The 27,715-nt window shown below is 40.8% G+C and overlaps 1 protein-coding gene across 7 annotated transcripts in view; it reads left to right on the top strand.

The window, feature by feature from the left end:
• Nucleotides 1-27,715, top strand: part of ATE1 (arginyltransferase 1) — a 161,631-nt gene that overhangs the window by 111,434 nt on the left and 22,482 nt on the right. For all 7 annotated transcript variants that reach the window (XM_080822854.1, XM_080822851.1, XM_080822850.1 and 4 more), the window contains one exon: nucleotides 7,869-7,989. In XM_080822854.1, the coding sequence (XP_080678980.1) occupies nucleotides 7,869-7,989 (121 nt within the window). The remainder of the gene's footprint in view (nucleotides 1-7,868; nucleotides 7,990-27,715) is intronic.

Here is a 27,715-nt window from a genome sequence, read left to right on the forward strand (position 1 = left end):
AACACTTGTCGCTCCCTGTGTGCCATGTTAACATGCAGGATGAGTGTATGAAAGTGACTTCCGCTGTGTCTAGACAGGGAGGTGGCAGAAGCGTGTCCAGGGTGAATGGAGGGAGGAGGAAAAAAGTCCTGGAGGACAAGCCAGAAAAGTAACATGGGCCACATCACTAGGGCCTTGTAGGCTGTGTTGTGGCTTTGGGTTTTACTCCTCCTCTAATAGGAAGTGTGGCAATGTAAACAAATACTCCATTTTAAAGTGGATTGCCAGGAGATGTAATGGTTGCCAGGGGCTTGCGGGGAGCGGGCATGGGAAGTGACTGCTAATGGGCACAGGGCTTTTTTTTTTTTTTTTAAAGAGTGAGAAAAATGTTATGGACTTAGGTAGTCGTGTTGATTGGGTAACCTTGCAAAATATACTAAACACAATGGAAATGTACACTTTAAAAAGGTGAATTTTATGGTACATCATTTGTGTAGCAAAAAAAAAAAATTACAAGAAAAGATAGATTTGGGGGGCCTTGCTAGAACCATTTTTTGCCCTTCCTCCATCTACTTAATGTTGCTTTTGCCTTCAAAGATCCAGATTTCTAACTAGTTATACCTTAAGGGAAAGACTTTTAGTATTGTTGGCTGTGTTTTCATTGGAAGTAAAGAATGTTGATCTATTTCAAAGTATCTTTTCTGAAATTGTTAAAGATTGTGAAATCAAGGATTTCCAGATGCTTACCCCTGTTTATATGCACTTTATATACCTGTGTCACTTTTATTTGGTAAGAAAGGAAAGCACCGTATTTTTAACCTCTGGTTATCAAGAGGAATGTAATTTTTAGGTTGAAGTTTGATTAATATATTTTACTAAACTAAGCTAATCTCCATCTAGTTTATTTTGTGATTCTTTTATAGGGTAGAAAAGTAGATCAGTATGATAATGTTCTTCAGATTATGGTCTAAAGCATGCAAGTGAAAGGAATTCCTCTTCATTCCATTGACCAAAAGCCAAAATTGTATGATCTCCTCTTCTAGAAGAAGCAGTTATTTTTAATAGAAATAGAGCAGGAAATGTATTTAGCTAGTTTTTTTCCCTTCCTGTTTTAGATTTAACTTCGGAATTTCCCTGAATTTCAACCTATGACAACCTAGTAAAGTTGACAGAAATATGACTATATTTTAATTTCTTCTCCTTTTTATGTGGGGGGTGTAAGTATAACTAGGGTTTTACAAGTAGTCTAAGTGGTTTTCCTCAAACAAAATGAAATCAAGGAATAAAATCATTGAACTGGATACTGCTGAGCACTCTGAGCAGAACCTCCCTCTTCCTTGACGACTGAAAACATAGAGGCACTTTGTTTTTGTTTTTGCTCTTGTTTTCCAGTCCAAAACAGTTTGTAAACAGCTACAGAACCTACCACAGAGGTGGCTGAACTTCTCTCCGTTTCATGACTTTGAATGGAATGGTTATCCCTCCCCAGAAACATGTAATTAGTAATGAGGAATAGTTATTCCCTCTTCTAATTTTAGGCTTTTTACAAGATCGCTTTTACCTTTCCCAGCCTTCTTAATCTTGAACGGGGTCATCCTCTGCTGGAACCCCCCTCTTGAAACTGGTTCCTTTGCTTTGTAACATTTCCTGAGGTGCTGTCCTTGCTGGGTGGTGGTTTTGAGATGGTGTGTGGAGAGTCTGGAGCTCATCTTCTAAAACTCTACATCCAGTTGCAAGAAGGCTCAAAAAAATTGTGAGATAAGCCCTGTCAGACCAATTACATTTTCAGAATTTTGAGTACTTGAGAAATCTGTGGTAACTCTGATTTTCTTATTTACAAAGAGTCAGCACCCTAGGAAAGAAATGATCTGCTTTTACCTCATTGTTCCAGTATGAATGAATGTACTTAGAAGTTGATTAAATATTTTTTTCTTCTGGCTATGGGAAAGTATGTCCAAATCCTTAAGTAATTACATTCTTAACACAGACATTTCTCATTTTCTTACATTGGCTGCAAAGGCAGGGCAGATTTCAAGCCCCTGCGTTTTTCATTTGTGTGGTGGCAACTTTAGATTGAGCTGTAAGCACTTTGGTCTCTTAACACTCAACCAGCTAACGTTAACGTTAGAATGTTAGAAAACATAACATTTCAGAGTGATTTATTACATAAAACCCTTTGTATTCTTTGGTGGCATGAGGGAATATTTGGTATGAAGCACTAAGATAAGCCTGTAGTTTGGAGAAAAGTAATGTTTTTTTGGTTCTGTTTTATTTATTCATTTGAGAGAGAGAGAGAGAGACAGAGCACTAGCAGGGGGAGAGGTGAGGGAGACGCCTTACTGACCTGGGAGCCCAATGTGGGACCGGATCCCAGGACCCTGAGATCATGACCTGAGCAGAAGGCTTAACCATCTGAGCCACCCAGGCGTCCCAAGAGAAAAATAACATTTTAAGCTAGTCTTTAGAACTTGATTTCAGATGATGAGCAGAAGTTAAAGTGTATACATTTGTGACCTTTTTTTTTTTAAGATTTTATTTATTTATTTGACAGAGAGAGATCACAAGTAGGCAGAGAGGTAGGCAGAGAGAGGGAGAGGGGAGCAGGCTCCCTGCTGAGCAGAGAGTCCGATGCGGGACTTGATCCCAGGACCCTGAGATCATGACCCGAGCCGAAGGCAGCGGCTCAACCCACTGAGCCACCCAGGCGCCCCCATTTGTGACTTTTCAGTGAAATAAATGAAGTGTACTTAAGGAGTTATAAAGAAAATCTCTGGGGGCGCCTGGGTGGCTCAGTGGGTTAAGCCTCTGCCTTCGGCTCGGGTCATGATCTCAGGGTCCTGGGATCGAGCCCTGCTTCGGGCTCTCTGCTCAGCAGGGAGCCTGCCTCCCCCTCTCTCTCTGCCTGCCTCTCTGCCTACTTGTGGTCTCTGTCTGTCAAATAAATAAATAAAATCTTTGGGGGAAAAAAAAAGAAAAAAAAAATCTCTGGCCCACTATGAACAAGTATGACCTAAAAAGAATGTTGTGAAAATTTAGGAACTTTGAACCACTGTACACAATTACACTTGCTGTATTCTTTATTCTTTTTTTTTTCTTTTTTTTTCCAAGAGAGGTATTGAGGGTAAGGGAGGGAAGGGGTGGGTTGGAGGGAGAGAGAATTTCAAGCAGGCTCCAGGCCTAGTGCATGAGCCCAGTGTGGGGCTTGATGTCATGACCCTGAGATCCTGACCTGAGCTGAAGTAAGGAGTCGGACGCTTAACTGACTGAGCCATCCAGGCGTCCCCTTGCTATGTTCTTACGTTCATTTCATCTTTGTCCGGGTCTGTCACTGCCGGTAGATGGTGAATTATCTGGAGGCATGCATTCATTTGCCTTGTTTTATTCCAGGCATCTGGTGTCTGTCACATAGTGAGGATTCTTTTCCTGTTCAGTGACTGAATATTTTTTAATGTCAACGTCATTGTTAAATCCAGGCACTGGGTTCAGGTGTCTGTGGATGAATTTGCATAGCTGCAGGGAATTTGTCTGTTTTAATCTTTAAAGATGTCTAAGGTGATGCCTGACCGCCTCGCCCTACCCTGCCCCCCAGTAATTGATCTGAGCATCTTAGCCAGTCATCATTCAGTTCTACCTTAAATTAGAAAATGGTGTCATTTGTATGTTTTGGGTTGGTTTTTTTTTTAACTTAAGATGATACATATATTTTCTTTTTACTAACATTCTTGGGATTCTCTGCTTTTATGTCTTGCCATCACAGTAGACAAAACACACCATAACATTTTTATTACAGTTTCATTGTTCATAATGGTAACATTTTTGTATTAAGTACTGGATTTTATTTATTTATTTATTTATTTATTTTTTAAATTTTATGTAAGTTATGTCTATACCCATCGTGGGACTCAAACTCAGAACCCTCTGATCAAGAGTTGCACACTGACTGAGCCAGCCAGCCATTTTAGAAAAATTAAGCAGGAAGAGCCAGAAAATACTGTAAATGAAGAGCAATGATGGGGGGGGGGGTGTTTAGATCTGCCAGATGTTAAAATATAATGTCAAGCTTCAGCAGTTAAAACTGTGTGGCACTGGCACATGAGTAGACAGGTGAGTATATCAAAATAAATGGGAGGTGCTGAAAGACATCTAAATGTATATGGAAATTTAGTAAGTTATCAGAAAGACATTTAAATCAGTGGGGGAAACCACAGTCCTAAAATGATATTGAAGCCACTTGGTAAACATCTGAAAGAAATTAGGTTAGATCCTTTTCTTATACCTTATTCCAAAATAAATTCCATATGGAGCATAAATGTAAATGTAAAATTATGAAACCATAAAAGTACTAGGAAAAAAGTGAATGTTTTTATAATATTTGAGTGATAGTGACTTTTTAAAATTATATTGGAAAACTCAGACACCATTTTTAAAGATGATGAATTTGACCACTTACCAGATTTCCACCTGGTGAAAGAAAATGGCATAGTCAAAAGACCTATAAACTAGGGAAGTAAAACATATTTTGCAAACTAAGGATGAATTTCCTTAATATATAAAGAGTTTTTCAAATAATAAGACCAGAAATCTAACAACAGTGGGCCAACATTATGGGAAAGGAAATACAAATTGCTTTAAACGTATGGAAAGCTTTGCAATGCAAATTAAAACCACAGTGAATTGCCATTTCTCGGATTGGCAGAGATTGAAAGTTTCAATTGTACGCTCTGTTGCTAACTAAGTATGTGGGGTAATGAACACTTGTGTCCATATGTTGCTAATGGGAATGTAAAATGGCACAACTTCTATGGAAAATAGTTTTGTGCTGTAAAACATAAAAACCCTTACACGCATCAATTCCAATTCAAGGAATTTATCCTAAACATATTCACAAATGATAAATGTCCAAGAATATATTTTCCCAAGTGGTTATACCATTGTAAACCCGCTGTATCCGTGTTGTACATAGTCCAATTCCTTGCCAGAACTTGTTATTCAGTCTTTTTAATGTTAGCCATTCTGGTGGGTGTGCAGTGATGTGTTATGGTTTTAATTGGCATTTCTGATAACTGATGTTGAATTTATTTTCAGATGCTTATTAGGCATTCATCTGTATTTGGTGCCTTTTTTTTAAGAAACGGATTTTTTTATTCTTGAGTTGTTAAGTTTTTTTAATGTGTTCTGGATACACATCTGTTTTCCAATATATGTTTTGTTAATATTTTCTCTCAGTCTTTGGCTTGCCTATTTTTTTTTGACACTTTTTATTTATTTGAGAGAAAATGAGAGAGAGAGGGAGAGAGAGAGAGATCCTGAGAAGGGGAGGGCCAGAGGGAGAAGCAGACTTCCTGCTGAGCAGAGAGCCTAATGTGGGACTTGATCCCAGGACTCCAGGATCATGACCTGAGCCAAAGGGAGTCAGTCGCTTAACCAACTGAGCCACCCAGGCACCTGCCTATTTATTCTCTTAATAATTTTTTGAATACAGTATATAATTTTCATGAAATCAGCTCATCAGTTGTTTTTATTGGTTTTTGTTGTTGTTGTTGTTGTTATGGTTAATGTGTTTTTGTTCACTGAGAAATCTTTGTGTACTCCAAGGTGAAGAAAATTTACTCTTTCTTTTCTCGTAGAAGTTTTATATCTTTAGCTTTTATGTTCAGCCTTTTTCCCTCAGCAGATTTCAAAATGGTCTCTGACCCAAAATGAAAATAAAGAAGATTCAGACCCATTGTTTGAGACTGCTAGTTTTTCAACTTTGTTAACAAGGTCAGCATCACATCATGCTGCTGCTTTCCATCAATAAAACAATTTCTGAATTAATGGAGAGAATGGCATTGCTTTTGGTAAGATAGATACCATTCACTATCAGGCTTTATTGCACCTACTTAATTATTAGTTCATCTCTAAAGAATCCTGTTAATATATTTTTTTAAAGATTTTATTTATTTATTTGTCAGAGAGAGTGAGCACAGGCAGACAGAGAGGCAGGCAGAGGCAGAGGGAGAAGCAGGTTCCCTGCTGAGCAAGGAGCCCGATGTGGGACTCGATCCCAGGACCCTGGGATCATGACCCGAGCCGAAGGCAGCCGCTTAACCAACTGAGCCACCCAGGCGTCCCAAGAATCCTGTTAGTATTTTTCACGTTAGATGAGTATGTGGACCACCTGGAGCTTCCCCTTACAGATGGCCTATCCTGCTTGGGGCCTCGAGGCATCAGCAATGCCGTGAACAGTCTGGGAAGGTCAGGGTCAGGCACCTGAGTTCTAGTCTCCTCTCTCTTGTCACGCTTTCTCTCTTAGCCAGCAAATATTCCCATTTCATCTAGAATATAGACCGAAACATGAATGTTGTGGCCTCACAGAATCTGTCCCAGCCCACTTTTCCATTTCTCCAGCGCCCTGCTCTTTCCTGTTCCTCGGGGTGATCTCATACCAGGCCCCACTGTGCGTCCTCCTTTATTCTGTTCCCTTCATTTAGATTGTTCTCATTCCTTTTCATCCTGCCCTAGACTTAACTCCAGTCATCTGTTAAATCCCCAGTAAAACTCCGCATCCCCCTTGACCTCTCTCCCAGCCTCTCCAGCGGGAGCTGATTCGCATATACTTTTTCGTGTATGCTCTCCCCCCTTCGCTTGTGAACTTCTGGATGCTTCGAGAGCTGGGAGGGTGTGGTGTTCCTTGTGTATCTGAGTGAGGCTTCCTATAGTGACCTGCACATAGCAGGCAGGTGACAGAGTACATGTCTGATAAAAAGGTCTGTAACAGTGGTGGGTCTGTAACAGCTGTATTCTTTGTAAAGGGCTTTGTGCCGCATCATGTTTTTCAAACTCTGAGGTTGTGACCCACTAGCTGTTTGTAAAAGCAGTATTTATGGTTCAAGAGCGCCATTAAAAAAGGAGATAGAGTAGGATGGGAAATAAAAGATTACATAAGATGGGTAAACATTTTATAGTAAAAGGTTTGTTTCTAGTTCTGTATTTGCATATGTGTTTGCTAGGTTGTCATGTAAGTGTATTTCTTACTGCAGGTTATATGAAACAGTTGGAAAACACTACTGGATTTTAACCTCCGTAATGAATTTTGTATTTCAGAATTTTAGAGAAGAGATATTTGGAATTTTAATTAACTTTGATACTTCTGAAAATTTTCACTGAGTGATTTCACATAATTTGTACCATCCTCTGTTGATTACTACATTACCTATAGGCAAATGACTTTTTTTCTTCAGCATCTAGTGTATAGTCTTTGTTTTAGATTTGGGGTATATAATTGGGTTATAAATGTATAAGTCATTTCTGCTAAAATGGTGTTTTGGAAGAAACTTGAGAGGATTATTATGATAGAAGTTTCCCTAAAATTTCTGTAATGTTTTTTAAACTTCTCTTTGTTTAGATTGTTCATGTAAGTTTCTTGACAAAACAGTACTTTTAAATACATTAACATGGAATGAGTATTATCAACTGAGTCTACAAATGAAAACATCCTGAAATTCCATTTCAGAAAAGAGTTTGCTCCAGATGTAAATTGTAATGCTGTCGTATGTGAAAAGACATTTCACTTTGATTTCAAAACTGGGTATTCTCTGCAATCAGCTAAGCAAGAATCACGTATTAAATATTTCTTGAAAAGGAAAGTAGAAACTCGAATCTTCCAGATCAATACGGGCGTCACAAATAGCGATGCATTACTTTTGGAGAGCTTTTGAATCCAGTGTGCATTCTTGAGATGGGAAAGCAGTTCGGAGAGTCACTTAGTATTTACAAGAAAGCTGTTTCTGGTTGACTTTGTTTAAACTGGTGATTAAAACCTTTCCTGGAACTGTGGAGCCATGTAACCAGGAAGTTACTGTGTTTGTAATGCCTGTGGGTTTTTTTTCTCCTTCACTTTCCTTTAGGGTCAGTATAGACCTTCTGATTTGTTATGTCCTGAGACGTACGTTTGGGTGCCCATTGAGCAGTGCCTGTCGTTGCTTGAGAATTCCAAGTACTGCCGTTTCAACCAGGACCCAGAAGCAGGTACGTTCAGAGCAGAGCTCGCTGGAAATTGTTGGCAATGTTTTTAGGTTCCGTGTGTATGGCTTTGGCTCTTCATAGGGTCCGGGTAGCTTTTTATCTATTGTAGAATGTGCATGACTATGTACATGTGCATGCATGTGTGTGTTGTGTGTGTATGCATATGATGGGGAGATAACACATGTGCACACATACAGCACTCTCACTTTCGGAGATAAATGCGGAAACCTGTGCGTCTGCTGCTCACTAACCTGTCTTCTTCTGTTACTAGTTGTTATACGCTTTGAGGGCTGACCCCACTTATCATTTATTTCTCTTTACAGCTATCACAGTGCATAGAAATTAGTCCCTAGATTATTTAGCTAGGGCAAAGAACGTAGAAATACTGACCAGTTGGATTGCATAAAGTTGTGGAAGGGTTTCCTGAGGGCCAACAGGCTGGGATGGGTTTTGTGAAAATGCTTTCTTATTCTTCGTGTGTGTGTGTGTGTGTGTGTGTGTGTGTGTGTGTGTGTAATACTTTGTTGACTTTCTTCATAGATCTCTGGTGCTTCTCCTTTCCTGTCCCTTCTCCCACCTCCAGCGCGGTAGAGCCCTAGCCATGTTTAATCTCCTCGGTATTCCGCATTTGGACGCTCTGTGCACTGGTAGTAGACACAGACACTGGAAGTATAGCCCTGGAGTCAGACTGCCTGCATTTGCTTCCTGGTTCATCAGCAGCCTGTAAATTGTGTGCCCTTAGGCAATTTCATCACCTTCAATATTAAGATAATAATAGAACCTACCTTACTGAGCTGTAATGAGGATTAAAGGAAGACAGACATGCTGAGAATAGCCCCGCATTATTGCTGAGTTGGTGGTTGCTGGGCAAATTAGCATGCTGTGTCCCCTACACTGTACCATAGACTTTCGTCTGCATCTGCCTTTATTTAGTCCATTTCCTGTCTCCAAGAAAATGTGCAGTTCTGCTCACCTCCCTTTTGTCTAGACCCCCCTCAGTTGACAGCAGTCCCCCCTACACGGCCCTCCTCACCCTCCCTGCGTTCCACTGCAACTTTGTTCCACACCGGAGAGCTGCGATGCTCTCGTTGTGGGTTGCATCAAGTCCCCATGCGTGTTCTTCCTCAGACTGAAGTGCCTGGGTGCTCCCCTGTGTGCTTCCTGGGTTCTAACTCCTCCCAGCCCACCAGAGGAGATTGCCTGATGCACAATTAAGAATAAAATATTTTTTATCTTGTCATTTATGGTCTAAACTTGGGGGAAAAAAATCAGAAAAGAGAAGTGAAAAAGCCAGAGGAGGGGAAGGGAATGAATGGGAAAATCAAATAGGAAGACAAAAGGGAAAGAAAAGAAATTCAGTAATTTCTTCTGTTCTAGGGTGTGCGTTTCCCGCTGACAAATCAGGTTTTTTCTTATTAAAAAAAAATTGGTTCATGTCCCATTGTATTTTGGTCTCTCCTTGAAAAGCTGTTACAAAATCAAGAGGGGGCACTTCTTACCCATGATGATAGCTTAGAATCTGACGAAGATGTCTGACTCGTCGGCCAGGCCCCTAGGGTCACCCCCAGGTCTCCTAGGTATTTAGGATCATAGAACAACCATGGCTTTACAGTTCTTGTACCTTCAGTTGTTAATCAGAATTTTATTCTTTCTTTCTAAGTAAAATTACACCAGACTCATCAAACAGATGTGTTGCTTAAAAACAGACCTGTTGCATTTGTCAATTAGTATTTGAGTCAAGCTCAAAGGGAAAAGCAGTAATAATAAGTAGTTTAGAGGAAAGCGTATACTTAATCCACTGTCCCTTCAAAAAAGTTTTTTATCCTTTTTAACAAATTTTCTCAAGGGGGGCTCAGAGCCATTCCTTTATGGTGAAAACTGCTAACCATCTTCATTGCATTATTTCACGTTCACATACAAAAATGTGTAAGTTCCTTCCAACTAAGTAATATGATCATGAACTGGTTTCCGACTTCCAAACTTAAGACACAGTTTCACCTTTCCCCTTTTCTTTCCTTTTTCATCCGTTTTAAAGGTTCCTTCTTTTATATAGTGCCTGGAAATTAAGCCCATCACAGGCTCTCCCTGCCCTGTAAAGTTGAAACGGTAACTGAATACTTTTCACACACTGAATGGACATTCAAGTAAAGATTCATTCGTGTTAATAGGTTCTAAGTTCATTTTCCAAAGTAAGCACAAATGAGCATTTCACGGCAAAATTTGAAGTCCCGTTTCGATGGTGTGAGCCCGTGGGGAGTGAAGAGTATGTAGGATGCCCTCCTCCTGTAGTCTGTTAAATTACCTTTCTTAAGGCACAAGCTTTAGCTCTTAATGTTCATTGTTTAGAATTCATTTACAAAAGTCAGAGGAGGAAATTTCCCCAAGAATAGTGCTTCAAACAAAGGGAAGATCCTTTTCCATATGCTGAATCTTTGCAACTTTCCAGAGAACACCATACAGTTCTGTCAGTATTGAATGTCACAGTCCAGACACTACTTGAAATCAGACTTCTATCCTGTGGTTTTAGGAAATTAAAATGCAGTTACACGCAGGAGTGTATTGGGCATGCTGTGAAACATGGTCATTTGAGATTTAAACGCCAGTCTGTGAGAAACTGTTCTCTTCACTCGGGCCAGTTTTACTCTTAGGTGACCCAAACTCTGACTCAGACGAAATACAGAGCTTAATGTGGACACCATTGCGAGTCGGTACGGTGCTCCCCCCCACCACCGTCCGGCCCCCTAAATCTTGTTTCTTCTCCCAGCTGTTCAGTAGTTAAATTGCTCTGCAGAAAGCACAGCCGATCACGGAGGGTCCCTGTAAAACAAAGCTTGGCTACAAGGTACATTGGGGCCACTTGTAAGAAAAATTACATTTCCCTCTATCCCGAATTGTTAGCCTCTGGAAATGCCATTCCTCCCTGCCCTCAACCTCCCCCTCCCCCACCCACCACATTTTGGAGGTTTGGGTTATATGGTTATTTGCTTAACTAGGAAGTCTGCAGAATGGTAAAAACCTGTTGTATTTACTGCTTTAATGTATGGGGGGGGCGGTGCTGACAAACAAGCGACTTGAAAAACTCTAAAGAAAGTCCTTTGTTCATGAATCTTGGTCTTTTGTTTTTGAATTCAGGACCTCTGCTGGCTCTAAAGAAAGGATTTTAGAAGTTTCTCACCTGATTTTTGAGTAAAAATCTGTTGATTGCTTATTAAATTGATAGTTGGATATGTATAGAATTTTAAAAATTCTTCATCACAGTTAGATTCTGCTTTTCTTGTTTTAAATTATCTTTTAAACATGTTTACTGCGAACAGCAGTAGTAGATTTATCCAAGTGCATAAACCACTGGTAAGAAGAAATTGAAATGACCTTATCATCTCTCTATACGGCAGTGATCACGTCAGTGTTTTTATGCTTTCCATCTGATCTTTTTTTCTCTCTCTACATCTGTGTACATTTTTTTAAAAAACAGCAGGAATCCTCCTTCACACTTTTCTTGTTTTTACTGAATGCTCTGTGTTGCTTCCTCCTTTTAGGAAGGCAGAAAACTCCCTGACCACTGGTTTGGGGTTCAGCAGACAAATGCCAGGAGTCGGGTGGTAGGCTGTGTCCAACAAGGATATTTATAAGCGTCGTTGACAGAGTAAACCAGATGTTTTGGAGTTGGTTTTAGAGCCATGATAAATTATGATTTGATTTGACTCTTAATGTTGTACAGGTGTTGTATTATTTATTGTTGGTAGTAAAATCCTTTTGCTTCGAAATTTGTAACCAGGGACGACGTCACCGAGCATATGTTACTTCCCAAGTGCCATCCCGTGGCTCCTCCTGGGTGACCTCAGTTGATCCTCAGGACACGAGGGAATATTTTGTCACTGACCCCCTCAGATATCATTTATTGGGAAAAATACCAGCGGATACTTGTTTATAATCAGAGATTTAAAATAATCTTAGCTCAAATATTGCTCTCTCATTTTTATAAGTACTGATTTTTAGTATTGTTTTTTTTTTAAGATTTTATTTATTTATTTGGCAGACAGAGATCACAAGTAGGCAGAGAGGCAGGCAGAGAGAGAGGAGGAAGCAGGCTCCGGGCTGAGCAGAGAGCCCTATGTGGGCTCGATCCCAGGACCCTGGGATCATGACCTGAGCCGAAGGCAGAGGCTTTAACCTACTGAGCCACCCAGGCGCCCCTTTGGTATTGATTTTAAAGGAGCTAATTAGAATGGTCTTTATTTCTGTCTCTACTGATAATTGCAGTGATAGAATCATTTTACCACAGATTAGTCTAGATTTCGCTCCCTCCTTTCTACACATAATGTGAAATGTTTGTTTAGAAATTTCTTAATTTGTCTAAGTCATAATATTAGTAAGGATATTGAATTTAAATTTGCTGTAAGAATAATGGCACCTAATTTTGTCTTAGTGCTTTATGTGTTTCCCCAGGTTAGAGAATTTCTAGGACACCTGACCACTTCCCAGGCAGTTAGTGAAAATCCGGGCGTAAGGAGCTTTCTTCTGGTTTGATCCCTGAAGTTCCAGGGCTCCAGCCTGTTATTTTATGTCGTTTCATTGGTCTCTTAACTCCATTCTTCTTTCTTGCTGACATGGTTCCCTGGCACTTTTTCTGTCCTTTGGAGTCTCTGTCACATATGCTCATGGAGAAAGCAAGTCCCACTCTGACCGTGTGTGAAATAATCAGGTTGAGAAAGAGCTCTGACCTGTTTTTGCTTGCCTGGTTTCTCTGAGCCTGGTATCACTTCCTGAACACTGTGGTCGTGGTCCCTCGAAAGGGCCTGCCTTGGCCGCCGTGTCCCCCTGATCACTGGGAAATACTACATAATGAGAGAGCAGAATCACCAGAACTCCCGAGGGGCCCTGAAAGTGTGCTGCAGCGCTAACTTACAACTAAATGGACAGTGACTTTCTTAATTATTATTGGTATAGAATTAAGCTGACTTTGGGGTCGAGCTACATACTTTGATACTGATTGTTGGATACTTAGTAAACATATATTCTTTGTTGCCAGTAAAGATGGTCCTGGGGTGTGTAGCCAGGTGGAGAGAGAACCAATGTCTTTGGAAATTTGGCTTTTATATTTGGTGAATCTGGAGAATGTGTTTTGATATGGAAAGTATAAAAAGTTACAGTCTTTTGTTTTGTTTTGTTTTTTAAGATTTTATTTATTGATTTGTCAGAGAGAGAAAGAGAGCACAAGCAGGGGAAGCACAGGCAGAGGGAGAAACAGGCTCCCTGGCTGAGCAAGGAGCCTGATGTGGGACTTGATCCCAGGACCCTGGGATCATGACCTGAGCAGAAGGCAGACACTTAATGGACTAAGCCACCCAGGACAGTCTTTACAACAAATGTTGCTGTAACAACTGACAACCAAATTCAGAAATATCTAAATCTAGACACAGACCTTATATCTTTCAAAAAAATTAGCTCAAAATGCACTCTATCCATGTGAAAATATTACGTCATTATGTTATTTCTGTCTTTTCCCACTTAACCTGTTTTTCAAAGATATTCTTTCTTATCCTGATGTTAGTGTAACACTAATAAGACTCCTGTTTTTAGAAACTAGGTATCCCTAGTTGACATGGTTTTTTAATGAGGCCGGTAAGGAGCAAGAAAACAAGGCTTTCCTATGATATTTGTGCATATCACTAAAGTATTATAACATTTTAGTATTTGCATTTTCTGCTGAAAAATGTGCAACAGATTTATTACTAAAGTAAATTCAACAGTTGAAACCACTGCTCCCATTTTTTTTTGAGTGTCTTAAAGCCAGTCTTGCATGAGAGAAATTTTAAAAACACTGCTTTACAAATTCTTACCAGCCAGTCTTTGCTTGAAAAGGCATGCATGAACAGTGAGCCAATGACTGAAAGTTGCCAGAGTCCTGCCCGGAGGCAGACTGAAGTAGTTCTGAAGAAGTTTGAAGTAGACTTGAGGTTTCCATTTAGTTGTTCAAGAAATATTTCTCTGATCCCTTTCTCTTTTCTGATGGAATAGATAAACTTTTTAAGTAAATAATTCCCTTTTGTAGTCACCCAGTTTTTAATTTAATTAGTTCTATGATAAATAATAATCATTTTGAAATCATTCCATCCAGCAAGCTGGACATGATCATGATGCTTGAGAGCATGTCTATAAAATGCTCATTCAGCCTCGCTCTACTGTGTGGCGTCTTCCAGTGCTGCTCTGTTTGTTTGTTTGTTTGGGTAAAAAACTGACTTTTTTTTTTTTTTGACATTTTTTATATAATGAAGAGGCTGTCCAAAGTGTCAGTTAAAGAATAAAAATAAAGCCCGTACTGTTGTCTAAGTGCTGGATGAACGATGGTGTCCTGTTGAACAACGTGAGCTGTCATCAATTTCAGTCCTTTATTTGATGTACTACTAAGAGAGGAGAAATGTTGCCAATTAGACGATGACTCCATCAGTTGTAAGATGCATCTGGGTTTCAGAAATATCAGAATGTGTAAAAATGTGAATCTTAACATAGAGGAGGTGTGGGTCACCTGGCAAAGCTATAGACTATTTAAGAGACTTTAAGAGACTTGTTTTTAGGGACACCTGGGTGACTGGTTCAGTCTTTAAGTGTCTGCCTTCAACTCAGGTCATGATCCCAGCATCCTGGGATCGAGCCCTCCGTCGGGCTCCCTGCTCAGCAGGAAGCTGCTTCTCCCTCTCCAGCTCCCCCGTGCTTGTGTTTCCCCTCTTGCTATCTCTCTCCATCATACATAAATAAAATCTATAAAAGAAAAAGAGAGAGAGAGAGAGACCCTATGCTTGTGTTCCCTCTCTCGTTATCTCTCCCCATCATACATAAATAAAATCTATTTTAAAAAAAAGAGAGAGAGGGGCGCCTGGGTGGCTCAGTTGGTTAAGCAACTGCCTTTGGCTCAGGTCATGATCCCAGAGTCCCGGGATCGAATCCTACATCAGGCTCCCAGCTCTGCGGGGAGTCTGCTTCTCCCCCGACCTTCTCCCCTCTCATGCTCTCTCTTACTTGCTCTCTCTCTCAAATAAATAAATAAAATCTTATTAAAAGAGAGAGAGAGAGAGAGAGAGACACTTGTTATTTGTTAGGGAGCTTTGTGACATCTTCGTTCTAGGCATTACATATATTATAAATGGAGTATATACTTAATGTATCAGAGCTGGGAGGCATGGATTTCACATTTTTTTTATAAAAATAAAATTACTGTCACTGATGTATGAGAATAGTAGAATTCTTTTAATACTCTGACCCAGGTATCTTAGAAAATTTTGAGACGACACATAACCCCTTCACAAGGATACTTTATTGTAATGAAAGTAAAAATTTATTACTACCCCCAAAGCACTGAAATTCCTTAATAAGCATTGATGATTTCTGTGCATTCTGGTTTCAAACAAATTTTAAAAATTTTAAAACTTTGCTAAAAGAGAATTCATAAACTTTGCTTAGCCAATAAATTATCTCTGACAAATGATGGAGTGATTAAAGATTAAATAAGTAAAGAAAGGGCAAAATATCATATCCCAGGATGTCAGTCAAGCTTATCATCAGCCTCAAGTAATGTGCAATTAACTGAACATTTTTCAACCTTGCAAATTATCAGTAAGTATTCTTGGTTTAACTTGTGCCTCTCTAGTAACAGAGCATGAATCATTAGCTTAATTGAAAAAAATTCTTGAAGGATACTCGGTGCTATATTTTGGTGATATGTTTCAGAGCCTGCATCATTTGCTAGTCGTAATACAGTGTCTACTAGCTGTTAGAGGAACTGATCCAAAGACAAACATAACAATCCAGAGTTTCTTATATCATTCACACCCAGCTTCAATATAAGAATGAAGTCTCTGCCTTTGTCTGAAAGGTATTTTTGAACTGTTTGGATTCTCTTTTGTGTCTGTTAATATTCAGTCTCTCAGCAGAAAAATAAGCAAGCTATAAAATGAAGGTATGAGAAGGTCTGTTTATTTTATAAGTGTTCTTTTATGTGATGCTAGCAAAATGTTTTTAATATAAACATGGAAACTGGGGTCGAATTCCTGTTCTTGTAAGAAATGTATTTTCCTAGCTGCCATTCATTTGAAATGGACATCATTTATGGAAGACTTAACTTGTTCGTGCTTCTGTGGAGTGTTCAATGATAATAAAATGAAATTTGTCTGAAAATAGGAAGTACATGTTGACAATCGGGAAAGAAGTAAAGCTACCTATTCTACCAACCCCTATCAAAATAAGAAAACAAGAGTAAAATTTGTGATGCTGAAGAGTTATTTAGCCTGCTTTCCCTCCAGAAGCAGTTCCTGAAACATGGGCTTGCTTTCCCAGGAGCAGGAGTGGGGACCAGAGACAGTGAACCAGTGAAGGGAAGAGGGAGAGATAACAGAATGGTGGGTGCGCATGGTGCGGACGGGCACTTACATGACTGCACTGAGCCCCTTGAGAAACGATGAGGGATGTCTCAGAATTGGCTGCCTGAAGGACCGCAGGAAGACGTATGTGTCCCCTGGCTTTCTCGGTCCCCTGGCTGATGATGGTCTCACTGGGTGTTAACGTCTCTGCGCTGTACATTTGCACATGTCCGAGTGGAGATCAGGCTGCTACATCGGAAAGGCGGGAAGCAAGACAGACCTCGTCCACCTCCCCTTCACAGAACTGTGCGCGTTAGTCATGGCATGAGTCAGAGATGAGGCCCGGGGCATGAGAGGCAATGCCCAGGCAGTGTCTGACATAGAAGAAGTATTGAGATGGCATATCCCTAGTGTCAGCTGACCATGTCCGTGGCATTGGGACAGACAGAGTAAGGACCACAAACAGGAGAAAGTAGTAGATTTAAAAAAAAAAAAAAAAAAAAAAGGCTAGTCTGATTTGAAATAGTTGGAGGAGCCAGCCAAGAACTAGAATCAGAAGTGGGAAGAATTCATAAAATCTTTCATTCAACACATGTTTATCCAGCCCAGTATTATGCTTCATGAGGGCAATGTAAATTAGTCATCCCAGGCCCCCGGGAGCTCGGCGGAGGATGCCGACAGGTCCCCAGCAGGTTCAGTGAAGTGTGTAAGTGGCATATTGGGGGAGATAAAAGCAGTTAGTTCCCATGGGAGGATCCTCATTCCTGTTTTGGACTCGGGAGGGCAGGGAGTGCTTCTTGGATGAAGTGATCTGTTAGAACTTTTAAAGGGAGGGAACACAAGAGCTTCAGGAAGAGAGAAGGGCATATTTAGAAGGCCTGGGTCGGGGAGGGGGTGCTGCGGCGCAGGGAGCACAGCTAGAGTTTGGCAGGGGATGCTGGGCTTGGTGGGGGAGAGGCAGCTGGCTAGTAGAGAACTTGGCTCTATCATTTTAAGGACTTCGAGGTTTCTCTTGAACACACTGGAAGGCCAGGGAAGGGTTTTAAGTAACATCTGCAGTTCTGTCATTTCTATTCTACATGCGGAGAATGACCAGGACTCAGTTAAGACTGGAGGTGGGGAGACTAATCTGGAGCGATTGCGTGGGGTGCGCTAAGCAAAGGATGATGGTGGCCTGGGCCAGGGTGGTGACAACTGGGACTGGGACAGGAATGAACACATGCTAAGGGTATTCAGGAGATGGGGCACACAGAACTGGCCAGTTAATTGTATATGGTGAGGGTGAGGCAAGAGAGTGGTCAAGCCTGACAGGAACAGAATTAATGCTGACTCTTCATTTCTGACATGAGGAACATGGAAGGAGCAGCAGATCCGGGGGAGGAGAGGGACGGTGAGTTCAGCCTGGACACGTTGAGTTGAGGGTGTTTGGAGACATGAACAGAGGTGTCGGGGAGGCAGTTGGACTTACAGACCTGACACCGATGAAGGGCCTGGGAAGGCGGCATTAGAATGTGCAAAGGAGCCTGACGAGTGAGTGCGGTTGTTTGCAGTGACGAGCAGTGGTCTGAGGTGAGAACCCCGAGGAAGCCCACCGTGGAGTGACCGAATAGATGAGGATCCCCACTAGAGACCAGAGAGGTCAGGAGAAGCCAAGAGAGCGCAGAGTCATGGAAGTCACAAGAAGCATGTTCAAGAAGAGGGAGAAGGGGGAGCAGTAGCAGCATCTGACTCTGCTGACAGGGCTTGAGAAGCACCTTTGGAGTCGCTCAGCAAGAACTGTCTCAGCTCAGGGGGGATGAAGCAGGGTCAAGCCTTAAAAACTGAGAGGGGGCACCTGGTTAGGTATCTGCCTTCGGCTCAGGTCACGAGATCAGGCCCCACATTGAGCTCCCTGCTTCTCCCTCTGCCTCTCCCCCTCCCCGTGCTCCTACTACCCCCCCCCCTCAAATAAATAAAATCTTGGGGGAAAAAAACGAAGTTCAAGTTAAGAAGGTAACATAATCAAATCTGAATTTTGAAGATGCTAGTCAGAAAGGTAAATCTGATGACTAAAGGCCTTCAGAGCTGAGAGAGATTTGAGCATTTTCACAAGCTGACGGGGGTTCGGGCAGAGAAAGTGTAACGATAACAGAAGGGGCTGGAAACCAGTATATCCAGGTCTCTGGCATGAAGCACAAGAAAAGCCAAGCACACAGACAGGAAGATGAGCCTTAGAGAGTAAGGACCCTTCCTCTGTTGTAGGAGAGGGTGAGGAAAGGCTCAGTGCGGTGAGCATCATTGGATCGGTGGGTGGCGGCAGGTTGAAAGCTTTCTCTTCTGATGCCTTTTGTTTTCCATTCAAAATAGGTACTAGTGACAGGGACAAGAGGAACGGGAGACAGAGCCAGTTGCCAGTCCTTGTCCAAATCGGCGAGGGTGAGGGGGGCCGGGCTGGCTCTGTCAGAAGAGCATGTGCCTCTTGATCTCGGAGTCGTGAGTTCGAGTCCTATATTGGGGGGTAGAGATTACTTAAATAAAACTTAAAAAAAATCAGCGAGGGTGATTGTGTAGATGGAGACTCTCCAGCCTGGAGAAGGCAGACAGTCGTCTGGTCAGGCTGTTCGTTGCCGTGAAAGGGCAAGAATTTAAAGCTGTTGACAGGGAAATGGTTGAAGTATGGTAATAGCATCTGAAGTCAGTCAGAAAGGAACCAAAGCTAGGACAAATGGAGCAAAACGTCATAGAAAGGGTCACAGGACTGGTCATCTCTGAAAACCAAGGTGACGGGCTCACTGAAACCATCAAGAATACGAAATGGCATCCAGAGAAAAAGGGGTGTCTGGTTTTACAGTTCCAGAGGCACGGCAGGCTGTGGCCTGGGGTTTGGGGAGCTAAAGTGGAATGAACGTAGGCTTACTGAGGAAGACTGACGCAACCAGGACGACAGCCGCGGCCAGTACCACATGGTGCAGCAGACAGACCTGCCAGAGGTTTCCATTCCTTGGTGCCATTAGATTAGATACAGGAGCGGTGATGTCCCGGAATGAAGCCCCTTTTCATTTACCAGATAATTCTCAGGCTGCTAGCCCCCAGTAATGTAAACACGGGGCGGGGGGTGGGGTGGGGGTGGGAGTGCCTCCTGGGCATCAGTAAGTGACAGAGAATAGAGAGAGTACCGTTTTTTAGAAAAATCTCATTTTGTGTAGATAGTGATGTTGAGGGCATCTGTCTTTGTTTTTTTCACAGTTTTAACTACAACCCGTAGGAAAAATACAATTTGTATCTCCACCTAGCACACAGCCCTTGTACACGTGCCTGCGTGCAAGTGTTGTGTCTGTCCGTGTAGATATGCAGTTGAAACCAAAGTTTCATGAAATAAGACTTATCCTCATTAGATGTGATATACTCCATTTGCTTTACTATTTTATAAAAAAAAAAAAAGGCCGTTTTGACCCACTACATTGATTCATAACCCACTAAAAAATGACCACTTGGAATTTTTGAAGACTGGTTTATCTCAGCTTTTAAAGATTTATGTATTGGGTTTTCAAATTTGTGGGTATAATGGTATCAGCTGTTGAAGAGTAAGTTTTAGGTGCCTGTGAGCATGATTTTTGTTTGCAAGAAAGACAATGTCAAGGTTCACTTTAATTTCAGAACTTATTGTTCATTACAGTGATAGTTTATTAAAATAACATCTGTTTCTTCTTTAGACATTTAAACTCAGATTATAAATCTTGTTTTCAGTGTGCAAGTTTTGCACATTTTAGCAATCATTTTTTAAGGGGCTTTTGAATAATGTTTGATTGTATTTATAAAATGTGAATTAAATCTCTTTCAACATTTTAAAACTTCTTTTATAAATGTAATGTAATCTGTTTCCCTATAATTCAGTTGTCTGATAAAATACTCATATAAATGGGGTTGCCTGGGTGGCTCAGCCATTAAGCATCTGCCTTCAGCTTAGATCATGATCCCAGGGTTCTGAGGTCAAGTCCCACATCGGGCTCCATGCTCAGTGGGGAGCCTGCTTTTCCCTCTCCCACTGTCCCTCCCCACTACTCATACTGTCTCTCATTCTCTCAAATAAATAAAATCTTTTAAAAAAAAATCTTTTAAAAAAATCTTTTAAATCTTTAAAAAAAAAAAGATTTTATTTATTTATTTGACAGACAGAGATCACAAGTAGGCAGAGAAGCGGGCAGAGAGAGAGGGGGAAGCCGACTCCCTGCTGAGCAGAGAGCCCAATGCGGGGCTTGATCCCAGGACTCTGGGATCATGACCTGAGCCAAAGGCAGAGGCTTTAACCCACTGAGCCACCCAGGCACCCCTCAAATAAATAAAATCTTAAAAAAAAAAAAGACTAAAATAGAATTCTGATATAAATGTAATAAATTTATAGAGGTGATGAACCTAAATTTTTACTTAGTTTGGAAGTAACAAGTCTTAATCAGTTATTTAACTATGCATTTCCTGTTGGAGACAAAAATTATTGTTTACGTCAAAAATTTTCAGAAGTATACTAATCAACTACTAGAACTAGTAAGTAAATTTTAGCAAGATAGCAGGATGTGAGGCTAATATACAAAAATCAATTGAATTTTTAACCTACTAGCAACAAACAATTGGAAAATGAATTTTTTAAAAAAATCTACTTACAGTAGCATAAAAGATATTCATTACTTAGATATATATATTTATCAAGACTGCTACAAGTCTGGGAACTACAAAACATTCTTCAGAGACCTAAATAATGGAGAGATTTGCCACATTCATAGACTGAAGATTGAATGTTTGTTAAGGTGACAGATGAGATCATGAGAGCGATCTGTTTATTATTCTAATGGACCCAGGTCAGTCAAACATTATAAGTACCAAAAATAGCAAATACGCTCAGATTCCTCAACACCATTATTAGTACCGTAGTATTTATTCTCAAACATTTTCCTTCTTAATTCAGTTTTTCCAGGTTGTAAGACACACCAGAGCTGTATAGTGCCGTTTCAGGGACACTGTGTCCCAAAGAGATGGACACATAGCCCATGACCATGTGTTTCCTCAGCAAATTTCTTGTCTACTCATTGAAGTTTGCATTGCTTAAGCCCCAAAGATTGTATCTTGACTGTCGTGTGCACTGCATATAGGTCTTAAGATATGTCCTTGATTTGGGGGCATCTGGGTGGCTTAGTTGGTTAAGCAACTGCCTTTGGCTCAGGTCATGATCCTGGAGTCCCAGGATCAAGTCCCGCATTGGGCTCCCTGCTCAGCAGGGAATCTGCTTCTCCCTCTGACCCTCCCCCTTCTCATGCTCTCTCTCTGTCTCTCTCTTTCAAATAAATAAAATCTTTTTAAAAAAAATATGTCATTGATTCATAACTAACTCTAAAGATCTTTGAACCGATGGTATTGTCATATTGACCAACATACTGACTACATTGTCGTGTTCTTAGGATCATTCAAATTAAGAGTTGAGTAATATTATTATTCAGTTGAATTTTTAGTATCTTTCATAGCATTTTCTGATTTTTTCATTAACAACTTCCAAAATCAGTCTATTAACTTTGTATTTAATACTTAACCATTACTACCGTAGAATAGCAAGTAACTGGAGTGTGAATGCCAAGTAACATATTTAAGGCAGAGATATAAAGACAAAGATTCTGGTTTTGTCACACATTAGCTTTTTGACTTCAGGGAGGTCACAAGTTCTCAGCCTCAGTTTCATTATCTGTGAAGTGGGAAATTCAGACTATATAAAGTTAAGAATCCTAGTATGGGTTTTTTATTTATTTTTTTAAGTTTTTATGTAAATTCCCAAAGTTAACATACAGTGTTATATTAGTTTCAGGTACACAATGTGATTCAGCACTTCCCATCACCCAGTGCCCATCACAAGTGCCCTCTTTAATCCCCATCACCTGTTTCACCCATTTCCCCTACCCACCACCCCTCTGGTAACCATCAGTTGTTCTCTATAGTTAAGAGTCTTTTTCTTCGTTTGCCTCTCTTTTTTTTCCCTTTGCTTGTTTATTTTGTTCCTAAAATTCCACATTTGAGTGAAGTCATATAGTATTTATCTTCCTCTGACTTATTTGGCTTAGCATAATACCCTCTAGCTCCATCTGTGTCATTGCAAATAACGAGATTGCATTCTTTTTTATGGCTGAGTAAAACACGCATCTACAACCAAGAGACGAGGAGGGATGGGAGAAGCCCTGGATTCTTGCTCCAGCTGTGCTCCACTTCTGATCTGGGAGACGGAGTCATGGTGGCAGCGAGTGCTGTGATTAATATTTGTTGGTCCGTGCATTGTGCTAAATGCTTATTTCAGCCCCACACTGACCCTGTTGCTCTAAATCCATATTCATGAGGCAAACAACTGATGAGTAGTAGAAAGGGGCTGGGGTGGGCAGGCATCTTAGAGTATATCTGTCATTGGGAAGACTTCTTTAAATTACTTTGTAAACATCACACCGTTGTGGTTATTGAGAGTCCTTTGCGACCGTGACCAGTGGGTGTTATCGGTGTGTGGTGGGTATACCCAGTGATCCCTGAACACTGAGGTCAGACCAGGGAACACGCCCGCCACAGCCCTGAGTGGCCATATTTGAACGACCAGTTACTACCCGAGACAGCTTCGGGTGGGGGTTCTAGATGGATATTTTGAGCCTGTCTGATGAAACTTGCCTGATTGACATAATGGGTGCACTCATCAAAAGCCTGAGGAAAGTATAGGCGAGAACTAGGCTACAGGCAGGAAAAACTAGTACAAGTTTGAACTGGTCTGTGGCTGCAGGCCTCTCTCTGTTTCTTAATTCCAGTGATACTGGTAACCAAGACAGCAGTTTTGCACAGGGTTTTCATTTTGTGTTTTATTCTGTGTATCCACGTGTATATATGGGCTCTGCGTAAGAGAAGTCACTTGTTTGTTGGCAAAGTGACAAACTGGTTCTTTTTCTCTCTTCTGCTGCCACAGATACAGACAGAGTTAGCACAGATCTTTCTGTTCTTACAAGTGGTCTACTGTCTTGGTCAAGATTCTTAACATTTTTATATTTTACTACAGCCTAAATTTGTAATTTTACTGGGCAGGTATGCCAAAGATTATGTCCCTAGCTAGATAATTAACTGAAAACTGTCCAAAATGAAACCAAGTTATATTCTGTGGTGTCATACAGTAATCTCATTGTTTATTATGTATTTTAGCAAACTATACAATTGCATGCCTAATTTTTAAAATAACTCCTCACTTTTGTTTTGTTTGTAATGTAACTATCTTTGTCTGCCAAGCATCCGGATTCTCCAGATGTGTCTGCCTTTGGAGAAAGAAGTGACCTTATAGGCTTATATCCCTGGAACAAAGCCTGGACTGAAATACTATGTCCATTGATTTTGTTATCCAAAAATGCCATGTATTTACTTACTTACTTATGTATTTATGATTTATTTATTTGAGAGAGAGAGCATACATATGGGGAGGAGGGGGAGAGGGAGAGAGAGTATCTCAAGCAGACTCCCCGTTGAGCATGGAGCTCAGTGTGGGGCTCGATCTTGTGACCCTGAGATCATGACCTGAGCCAAAATCAAGAGTTGGACACTTAACCGACCAAACCACCCAGGTGCCCCCTCAAAGATGCCTTTTAAAAAATATATATTTTTAGAGGCACCTAGGTGGCTCAGTGGGTTAAGCCTCTGCCTTCGGCTCAGGTCATGATCTCAAGGTCCTGGGATCAAGCCCTGCATCGGGCTCTCTTCTCAGTGGGGAGACTGCTTCCCCCCCCCCCAACTCTGCCTGCCTCTCTGCCTACTTGTAATCTCTCTATCTCTCAAATAAATAAAATCTTTAAAAACACATATATATGTGTGTTTTATATATATGTGTTTTTAAAGATTTTATTTTATATATATGTGTTTTTAAAGATTTTATTTTATGTGTATGTGTGTTTTTTAAAGATTTTATTTATTTGAGAGAGAGAGTGAGTGTGAGTGTGGGAAGGGGCAGAGGGAGAGAATATCCAAACAGACTCCCACTGAGCTCAGAGCCCGACATGGGGCTTGATCTCACAACCCATGAGATCAGGACCTGAGCGAAACCAAGAGTCGGTTGTTTAACTGACTGAGCCACCCAGGCATCCCTAAAAAGTATTTTACTTTAAGTAAACATGATTTGAGTATGCTAGAGAAAATTTAAATAAATACCATTTGTATTTTCCTCTTTTAATTTCTTTGTTGCTTACTTAATGTTAAATCGCATAGATCGTTTCTTTGAGCAGACAACAGCAGTTCACTGCAGTGGTCTGAGCCTCGGCTTTAGGATCTCTGTTCTAACTTCACATTCAGATCTGAGTTAAGTCCCTTCATAAAGAAGATCTGTCTCTTCCGAAGAGTCAGTTGTACGTGTGGCAGCTGTTGAGGGACGCCCGCGCTGCAGGCGCCTGGGAGGGCTCTGGAACGACACTAGTATGATTTGAACTTCTCCTCGGCACTTTTTCCACCTCCGTCTGTATAGGCCTTAGCAGCCTGAAGCGAATTATTGCCCACGTGGGAGCTTTGATACGCATCTTAAAGTGATGCCAGGTAGTTCCTCAAAACTGTGAATTAAACCAGAAAACTTTCCTTTCAAGTTGACGAAATTAGAGGGTATGGGGAGCAGGGGGATTAGGTGCTGTGATGTACTGACTCAGTGTAAATAGTGCATTTGAGCTAGTTCACTAAATTTGCAGGATCCTTGTTCTATAAAATACAATACTGTTTTCAGAAAAGTGATTGTAAATTGAACTGTATTTCTTAATGTTTTTTGAAAAACACCCTGTTGTTAAATCCATTACTGTGAATCTTGACAAAACCAAGGCTCTTCTGCAGTGCGGCTAATCAGTTATTGTGTTACTTTGTCATTTTAAAAATGAGGAGTTTTGAATAGGAGACTTTTTTCCTCCCTCCCTCCCTTCCTTCCTTCCTCCCTTCCTTCCTTCCTTTTAGAGAGAGAGAGAAAGGCAAGGGACAGGGAGAGGGAAAATCACAAGCAGGCTCCATGCCCAGTGCAGAGCCCAACACAGGGCTCGATCTCATAACCCTGAGATCATGAGCTAAGCTGAAATTCGGAGTCAGACGCTTAACCACCTGAGCCACCCACACCCTCCCGGCGTTTCGAACATGTTCTTGAAGCACTCAAACTGCTTTGAAGAAAGCAAGGAAAATCAGAAGGGACCTTTCAGTTTATGAGCACTTTCTGATTTGCCAGTGGTGCTAGAGGTCATTTTGGAACCATAGACCTGGCTTTCACTACAAACTGTAGCCATTTTTTTCTTAACTGCACACTTCTGAAAATACAATTGACCCTCAAACAACAGGAATTATGAGTACCTACCCCCCATGCAGTTGAAAATCAGCATATAACTTCAGACTCCCCCAAAACTTAACTACTAAGAGCCTACCGTTGGCCATACCAGTAACATAAACAGCACATAATTGTTCTGTTATATGAATTGTATAGTCTATTCTTACAACAAAGTCAGCAAGATAAAATATTAAGAAAATCCTAAGGAATGGAAAATACATTCACAGTTGTATACTGTATTTATCAAAAAGAAAAAATCTGTGTGTATGTGGACCCATGCAGTTCAAACTTATTTAAGGATCAGCTTGTATTTTTTAAAATAAATTTGTTCTCAAGAGACAGGAGTGTGTATGGACTAAAAATACAGTGCTTTGTAACACTGCTTTATTCATTTTTAGTAACAATACTTATTTTGTTTTTCAAAATACATTAAAGGAATAGTTGAGAGTTTTAAAAAAAATATGTAACAGAAACATGTTTGGATTCAAAGGACCAAGCAACACTGTTCTATAAAAGCCTCTGATTCTGTCTTGTGTTGTTGCCCTCAAAAGTTCTATAACAAGTTCAGGTCTTAGAAAAAAAGTAGTTGGGGGGTGCGTGGGTAGCTCAGTTGTTGAGTATCTGCCTTCTGCCCGGGTCATGATCCCGGGGTCCTGGGATCGAGCTCTCTGCTCATCGGAAAGCCTGCTTCTCCCTCCCCCTGCTTGTGTTCCCTCTTTTGCTGTCTCTCTCTGTCAAGTAAGTAAATAAAAATCTAAAAAAAAAAGCAAGAGAAGGAGGAGAAAAAGAAGTAGTTGGGATGTAGGAAGAGTTCTTAGAGATTTATTTTAAACTTTAAAAAAACTGGAATTTACTTTAGAAAGTCTCAAGTTTTGGGGCTTGTGGATAAATCTTGTAGCTGAGCAACAGGAAGACAAAAACTCAGTTTCTGTGTCAGACCCGTCAGAGCTGATGAAGAACACGGGAGAGAGTCTGAAATGTAGCCTGAACAAAAGAGAATTTTTCTGTTGTTCAGAGGTTCTATGTATCGATGGTGAAATTTTGCCTTTGGTTGCTGGTTAGTTTATTTAATGACAAGAAAGGAGTTTTAATGTTGTTATTATAGTGTACACATTTTCATTCTTAAAACATTTTACTTCAAAGTAGAGCTTTTCAGTGCACTGTGAAGAACATGAAAACCAAGAGCATTAAGTCACTTGGGGAGATCTGAGTCAGCAAGTAACAAATGGATTTCATCATAAGCAAATGTGACCCAGTGAGAGCACAGCAGAAGCTCTGGAAGTGCACGGACGAATCCACCAGCCCGCTGGCACGCGAGAGGGGTGGAAGGATCTAGTAAGATTAAAGCAAAAACAGCGGAACCTGCGTGGCTCTCCGAGGGTCAAAGAAAACATTCCTTCCTCTGAGCAACAGCAAAACTGATTTGGTGTCATGCTTTCATTGATCACCTCGGGAAAGGGAGTTTGCTTTCCGAAAGTGGATTGCGGGTTCCGACCTAGTGTCCAAAGATAGTAGAATCAAACACTCAGGTATAGGTTATGCTCACTGGATTAGGGACCATTGAGCACCGGGGCCTTTGAGCAGTAGCAAAGCAACTCGTAGCTCGTGCCTGACTCAGGAGTATCCTTAAATGCTGCTTACGCCGTTCACTTTGGCTGTGGCTCACTGTCCGGTTTGGGCCCAGACTCCTCTCTTTGTACAAATCATCAGTTCAGTTCTGCCAGTTCATAAAAGGTCTGGAGCATGGGTACTCCCCACACAGTTTCTTTGTTTCTAGAATTCTTAGTCTCTCTGGAGAAGCAGACATAGACTAGACTAGGATGTGAAGCATGAGACACAGCCTTTCATTCCAGATAAACCTAGGGCATGTTTGACGGGTTGTTTGCAGTTAACATCATTTCCGTACAGTTTACTGTGGTTAATTAATGGGAATTTTATGAAGATGCCAGATACCATTCTTGTCCTAAAAATGGATTAGCACAGAACACAATTTAAAGCTTTTGTGACCTGATTAATTTCAATATTTATTACACATTCAGAAACAAAACAATCCAAGAAT

This window comes from Martes martes, assembly GCF_963455335.1.
Source record: "Martes martes genome assembly, chromosome: 14".
NCBI classification, from domain to species: Eukaryota; Metazoa; Chordata; class Mammalia; order Carnivora; family Mustelidae; genus Martes; species Martes martes.